Source organism: Eurypyga helias, unplaced genomic scaffold (genome assembly GCF_000690775.1).
Source record: "Eurypyga helias isolate BGI_N326 unplaced genomic scaffold, ASM69077v1 scaffold7386, whole genome shotgun sequence".
Lineage (NCBI taxonomy): Eukaryota > Metazoa > Chordata > Aves > Eurypygiformes > Eurypygidae > Eurypyga > Eurypyga helias.
The window spans coordinates 11,184-18,628 of NW_010254612.1; the positions used below are offsets into that span (position 1 = coordinate 11,184).

The 7,445-nt window shown below is 52.5% G+C and overlaps 1 protein-coding gene across 1 annotated transcript in view; it reads right to left on the reverse strand.

Annotated features, from left to right (window-relative positions):
* Nucleotides 1-7,445, reverse strand: part of ZNF185 (zinc finger protein 185 (LIM domain)) — a gene marked incomplete at its 5' end in the record, with an annotated part of 26,813 nt that overhangs the window by 7,648 nt on the left and 11,720 nt on the right. The window contains 9 exon segments of the mRNA XM_010153052.1: nucleotides 1-88; nucleotides 302-382; nucleotides 1,076-1,183; nucleotides 1,813-1,908; nucleotides 2,823-2,921; nucleotides 3,416-3,502; nucleotides 4,285-4,427; nucleotides 5,073-5,121; nucleotides 6,210-6,293. The exon segment at nucleotides 1-88 is cut by the window's left edge and continues 1 nt beyond it. Coding sequence (XP_010151354.1) covers nucleotides 1-88; nucleotides 302-382; nucleotides 1,076-1,183; nucleotides 1,813-1,908; nucleotides 2,823-2,921; nucleotides 3,416-3,502; nucleotides 4,285-4,427; nucleotides 5,073-5,121; nucleotides 6,210-6,293 — 835 coding nt within the window.

Here is a 7,445-nt window from a genome sequence, read left to right on the forward strand (position 1 = left end):
GTAGGGCTCACTGTGTCTCCAGTCTCCTGGGCTCTCACAGCGACTGTCAGTGGTGGGACAGGTTTGTTCTTCATAAGCTGGAGTGATCCTGGTCAGGGAGGAAAAAGCCTGTCAGCAGCTTCAGCACTTGTGTCTAAACCTGCCCGCTGTGGAGAGCAAACGCAGCAGCATCACGATCGCCTTGGATCCCGAATTCACTAACCAAGAAACGAGTGTCTGCAGCCCCTTTGAGCGGGGCAGCGGGGGGAGCACAAGGTGTGTGAGACAGCAGCAAACCACGCCAGGTCCCCCAGCTCCATACCTTTCCCGGCACGGATCAGCTTCAGCTGCAGGTTCCGCCTCCGGAGCAGCGATGCTGCCGTCTCTGGGCAGGGAGCTGGACCTGCCAAGACAGCCCGTTACAGTCTGCAGGAGCGCCGCTGCGCACGGAGTTACTGTGGGATGTGGACGCAACCCCTGGTGAAACTCCTGCCTGCACGGGAACATGCCAAACACCCCAAAGAGACGTGGGAAACCCAGAGGGAGAACGTTTAACCCTCACCCTCTGAAAAAATAAGGTAGAAAGAAAAATAAAGCTCCTGATGAGCATCAGTTACCTGTCTCCTCTTCCCAAACCTGACACACGAACTCTGGTCATTCAGTTGTGACCGTTAGGGTTACCCAGTCGTTACATGTCAGGGCATGAGGCGGCCTCATTTGGGTTCCATCTCAGAAGTGGATCCACTAGATAAACCCACCGCGGAGCCACCCTGGATTTACACCAGTCTGCATTAATCCAGGGAAAAGCTGGTTCGCTTTTTCTACCCGGTTTTGTACGCTCGTGCACGCCAACCCCTCCGGGAATACCGACACCCTGTAGAAAATCTGAAACTGCCTTGTATTCCTGCTCCAAAACTGCATTTAATTCGAATCCATGACATTAATTCTCAAAATGCTTTCAAAGATCCTGAAATTTTCAGGTTGATGAAAGAGCCTGGGAGAAGGGTTGATCAGCATAGGGATGTGGGGGAAGACTCACAAGGAGTTAACTCTCATCCTACAGGAAGAGACGGAGGGTAATTATCCGATTCCTTACCTAGTCACAATGGGTTCATGTTCCATATGTTCCCTCGACCTGGGAGGCTCTGGGTGGACATCAGGAGGCTCTTGTCCCTTCTCAGTATGGCTGTTTGAGTCCAAAACCCTGAAATAAGGATCCGTGCTTAAGGCAGTAGACAAAAAACACACCACGGGGTGGGTAGTCATCCATTCCCGAGACAGGAGCCATCAGGCAGGGAGCAGGACACTGGCCACAGCTATTCCCAACTGCCCTGCTACCAGATTTGATGGGAATCATGTACAAATCCCACTCTAGCTTGCCGGATCACAGCTAAAGGCCTCTCATCCGAGATTACTGCAGAAGGAAAGCATTAGGCACAGGAGAAAGCACTTGTGTCAGAATTCCTCAGCCTGACAGATGCTTCCAACACCTCAGGACACACTCCTGCATGGCTTTGCAGCCTTTATAAATGCTTGGATAGTGCTTGCCGAGATCTCCAGGTGGCAGATGCTCCTGCCTGCCACTGCTGTACCAGGGGAGCCATGCCGATGCCGAAGGACCTATGTCACACGCTGTCAGTGCGGCAACTGCCCTTTGGACTTCACACACTGCGCGAGTCTCTCATCCAACGGGCTTTTCCCACCAGTACGGGTGGGATCGCCTGCTGGAACATGCCATTATACAGCAGAGGAGCTCTTCTCTGGCCTCAGACACATCGGGAGCAGAATAAGACATGAAGAAGATGCCGCGGGTGAGTTCTGCTGACCACTTACCCTTCCTGGATCAGCCCTGGTTTAGAGTCATCTGAGGCCCACGCGCCCTCGTGCCCCCTTCCTCTAGGGGTGTTCTCTCTGAAATCTTGGGAAGACCTGGCAAAGGACAGGAAACCCCACTCATGGCTGCCGGGCGCCTGACAGCTCAGTTCAGCGCACACTGGGAAGGAGTCAGCCACGAGGCTTTGGTGGAGGCTTTTCCCAGGGTGAAGCAGCACAACGAAGCACCGACTTCAGCGCGGCACAGAGCGCTGCGTGGAATTCAGTGCACGGGTCAAGCAGCAACATTTTCACATGCTGAAATTAGCTCTTTAAAGTACCAGCCCAGACTATGCTTTCTCTAGACAAACGTGCTGCTTCCGAGCATGAACGTAGGCCTGCGGGGCACTGGAGACTGACCACATGCCCCGCACCCTCCTCTCAGGGAGCTGTAGGGAGCGATAAGGTCTGCCCTGAGCCCCCTCTTCTCCAGGTTGAACCCTCCATCTCCCTCAGCTGCTCCTCATCAGACTTGTGCTCCAGACCCTTCTCCAGCTCCATTCCTTTCTCCAGACATGCTCCAGCCCCTCAGTGCCCTTCCTGCAGTGAGGAGGCCCAAACCAAGCACAGTGCCCCGTTTCCCACGGGGACAGCTCCGCTGTGGTCCCTGCCCCGGTCCCCCTGGCCTGACTTTGCACTGGACCCTTGGAATAACGAAGCTGCTGCCTCTCAGAGTTGGAACTCCTGGAGGAGGAGTCATTCCAGCATGCAGCACAGCCAGAGGCTGCTGGGCAGAAATTTGGAAGTGTTAAATGTATTCACTGCGTGGTCAGTCTCCAGAGAACATGGTAGGAAACTCACTACGTCAGGGGATGCTGGAGAGAGGAGCCGCTCAGAGCTGCTTGGACAAACGGCCCTTACGACGTTGCTTTTCTCGTGCTCAATAATTCCCGAGAAATGAGCATTTCCAAGGTTTTCAACAATGAGAAAAACCTTACTAGCAAACATGGGGTTAGCACCCCAGTCCTTACATTGCTTCATTCCAGTGCGGCTTGCTGTGTGCTGGGGTGGAGGGACTCGTGTATCTGCTCTCTTGGGTGCTGCTCCTCTCCTCGTAGCCCAGGACAGATCTGAAAATCAAAGAAAGGCCCGTTACAGCTTTAACTGCACACGACTCGTTGCACTAGTGAGCACTGCCTCACCAGGGAAGGCTTGTGCCAGTCTCCACATTCACTGTCCCGCACCAGGGTTTTTCTCTAGGGACCGTATCTGGCCTACAGTGACATTTCAGTGTATTTCAGCCGCCTTTCAGCTCCCTTGGTACCACTCCAGCACCTCACTGGACTATCGGTGAACGAGCAGGTAGTGCCTGAACCCCACCAAGCACACAAGCACCAAGAGGAGGGGGGGGAAAAGCTGGGGTGCTTGGCTCCTGTCAGAGATGGAGGTGGGAAGCAACACCACCTCTTGGTTTACTTTCCAAGCTGCGCTTTGAGGCTCAGCACAGTTGTCTTCATCCTCGGGGCAAAAGCTGTGAAGGCAGCCTCTTTCTGTGCCTGCCCGTTCAGATTGCCCTTAATCCTCAGCATTACTCACACACCCACTAAATTTACCCCACTCTTACCCTTTAAAGGAATATTCTGTGTCCTCTAGGTGCACAGGGGCTCGGTCAGGAGGAGAAGGGACATCAGACTGCAAATTAGTCCTGTCAAAACAAAAAAGGAAGGAATCTACACCCTGACAGCTTGCCAAAGGCCTCAAGGGGGGCTTGTATGAAATAACAACGCTGCACTGTACGTGAGACCAGAAAACAGCAATTTTCTCAGAGACCTGATCTTCCTTCAGAAAAAGCATTTTCACCACCTCTCATCAGAACAGAGGCTCTTAGTGGACCTAATGCAGTTACATGGCCTCAATTTCCACATGCCCTGGCTGCAGATACGACTTTCCGGGCCTGGCACGGGGACCAAGCACAATGTGAGTAACTCCTGAGGAGACGATCCTACATTACCAGCAGCAGCTCTAGGTCTGGGGTTTTACACCATCCTACTGGGAATCTTGTGACCCTCCTCACCTGGCTGGGAGGTCTGAAGGCACCATTTTCTCACCTCAAGTCCTTGGCTAAGTCAAAACATGGAGTGAAGTCCCAAAATAATGGGCTAAGATAAGGGAAGAAAGCAGCTTCAGGAGGTTAGTGTGTTTGGGGTCAGCAGCCTCAATTCTTTCCTGACATTGTCAGGGGAGCGAGCACGCTCTAAAAAGCGTGTGGAAGAGACACTTTTGAGATCAATGCTAAAAGAACAATAAAGCTGCTGTCTCTGCTCCCAGCTGCTCCTGTAGGAAGAAGCTGAAGTGTAACAGTGAACAGAGGGAATGCTTTTCCCACTGCTGAGCCACCTGGGATTTTCTGGCTCCCCTTGCTTCATTACCCAATTTGGATTCTGCTTCCAACCCTACTCTGGAGGAGTTATTATTCTGCCCCCCACAAGCAGCCTGTGAGCAGCACTGTGAGTGCCAGCGCTGGGCCCTGACCTTGCAGGTTCCAACTTTGCAGCATCCAGGGAGCTGGAGGTCTCGTGCTGACGGTGCAGCTGGTCGGCAGCATCCGCGGGCCTGTCCCTGCAACCAGAGTGGGACTTGGTAAGAGAGGGAGCTGGTGGGTGACAGAAGGAAGCTGAGCGAGCAGGAGAACACAGCAGGAAGCAAAACCATCAGATGTGAGATTCTCCCATCTCAAACATAACATCTTGGGGTGGGACTTTTTCCAAGGGCAGGGAGTGACAGGACAAGGGGTGACAGGTTTAAACTGAAAGAGGGAGATGGAGATGGGACATCAGGAAGGAATTCTTCCCGCAGAGGGTGGGGAGTACTGGGACAGGTTGCCCAGAGAAGCTGTGGATGCCCCATCCCTGGGAGTGTCCAAGGCCAGGCTGGATGAGGCTTGGAGCAACCTGGTCTAGTGGAAGGTGTCCCTGCCCGTGGCAGGGGGTGGGAGTGGATGGGCTGTAAGGTCCCTTCCAACCCCAACCCCTCTGTGATTCCATGATCTTTTCCTCCCTCCTGCTTAGCTCAGTAATTTCCTGCAGCAGACCTGAAGGACAGAGACCCAAACCCAACCAACACACACCAGTGCCAGGAAAGAAGCCAAAATATCTCAGTCCATTTTGAGTCCACACCCCCTTTGCACATGCCTAACACCTTGGTTAGGGCAGGCAAAGACCCCCCTCACGCTGAAATCGAGGAGAAAAAGGTTAAGTTTTACACTGTTAATAGGTTTACACTTACTTTTGTGGGTAAAATCCATTGTTGGCTTCTGTGTGTTCAGGGTAACTGAAAAGCAGAGAGACCAACTGTAGAAAGCATCTTTGGTTTGGGGAATGTTCTACAATTATTTTCTTAGCATTTAATAAAAGAGAGAGGAGGAAATCCCTGAAACTTCCCAGAGTTGCTCCTCAGTATATTTCTGCAGGTAAAATGGCAAGAAACTTGGGGGAAATTCAGTGCAAATGAAGTACAAAGGAGCATCTAGTGACTCTGAACATCATCGACATACGACAGATGCCAGGGATACGGAGTCACCTGGAAATTCAAGCCAGGACTCTTCCAAAACCAGCAGGATGTCCCTCAGCCCACAGCCACCTCCACCCGCACACACAGCAGGGAAGGAACAGCCCTGACATCCTCTGGCTTGTCTCAAGGGAGCTGACAGAACGGAAACTCCAGGTGTCCTGATCCCAAACCGCAGGGTCCTGGTTTTTTGTTTCCAGGCTGTGGGCAGCCAACAGCCCGTGAGGGAACAAGCGGAACGAAGGGCAAGCAGTGGCAGATTTGGGCATTTGCAGACAGCAACCAGCTCAGCTGCACCGTCCTGCCTGCCATTTTGGGATCTTTAACTGCTTTCCACAACACCCCAGTCAGGATGCAACTTTTCCTCGCACTGAACCTCTTGGTTTGCCAGAAGGTTTACAGGATGTGCCATTTCCTTTTGCGTTTGGGTTGGGTTTTGGGGTTTTTTTTAGGGGGTCTCTTGTGAAAGGAAATAGGTAGGTGGAGGTTGGAGGCCTAGAGAGACACTGAGCGTGAACCTCTCTGTGCTGTGAAACCAAACCAGAATCCGTTTCCACTTGGGAATAAACCTGGAAAAATGCAGAAATGACCCACAAAAGTGATTATTTCTTTGTATCATAGAAACTGAAGAAGAAAACTGGACCAAAATATCGGACAATTTTATTGAAGAGGGTGGTGTTTTCGACTCTTCTCAAACAACATCTTAGAGGAAGTGCTGCAGTCCTGCAAAGCACAGCCCGGACTGTGTTTTTCCATCAGTAAATACCTGTCCAGACTTTCCAGGCAGCTCAGGAGCTGTTTGTGATTTGCACAATGCTCAAGTCAATAAAGGAATTGCACACTGACTCTACCTTCCATTCGTGGGAACCACGGTTGCTCTGGGGGCCAGTCCATCCCACAGGAACGGCTCAGACTCTTCCTTTGGAGGTTTATCACTGGAAAAAAGGAAAATGCCAGTGAGATGTGACCCAACAGCATTTATATCGTATCATCCTAGACCAGTCTACTAACAGTTAGTTAGGGGGAGAACAAAATGGGGTGAACTCAACACATCAGGGCAGGAAGGGCCAACCTCCTGAGTACAGCGGGTCCGACAGCAGTTCAGGGGTTACTCAGAGACGTGTTGCTCCCTGCAGCAACGTCCTGCTAACCCCTTTGCTCGGGTGAGCGCATGTGCCCTACAACAGTTGTTCCCTCTCTGCTCATGGGCCAGAAACACCTTCCTACAGGTCGACCAGCTGGACCCTACACCCATCTCTCACTCCCCCAGACCTGTCAAGCTGTGCCTCCGTCTCCATCCTTCCCTGCCAGTTATTCTCTGTCCAGTTTGAGGTGGCTTAATGAGGCATCCTCTAATTTCTCTGGGAGACTGACTCACAATTAGGAGCCACTACATGCCCCAGATGACCCCGAGCACAATGAGTGCACTGTACTCAGGCTGTGCCTGCACTGACGTACAAGGATGTATTTATGGGCCTCGGCTGAATGACCAGGACAATAGTCCAGTCTCTACCTTTTCTCAAACACCCAGGACTTTGCTTCAGCCTGAGGTATCTGTTTGGGAACATTTCTAGCTTGATCTTCACTGATGGAGGTGGAGAGTGAGTTGCAGTTAACTGCTGATGCTGCAGAAACTCCAATCCGAGCTTTTGGCAGCTGATTAAGGCACAAGAGAGCAAAAGGTACAGCCACACAGGCAACTCTGCCTGACTTCAGTCCAGACACTGCCAAAAATTCAGAGGGCGAGCACTGGGAACAAAGGAGTCCAGCTAATAGGGGGTGTATTTTAAAAATCTGAAGTGCTCCTGTGTACAGGCCAGAGGATAAAGAGGACTGAGCCAACCATGCCCTGGGCTGCCAACCGTATCCTGGGCTGGAGCCAGAGCAGCGTGGCCAGGGGGGCGAGGGAAGGGATTCTGCCCCTCTGCTCCGCTCTCGGAGACCCCCCTGCAGTTCTGCTCCAGCTCTGGGCCCCAACAGCAGAAGGACACGGAGCTGTTGGAGTGAGGCCAGAGGAGGCCACGGAGCTGCTCCGAGGGCTGGAGCCCCTCTGCCATGGGGACAGGCTGGGAGAGTTGGGGGGTTCA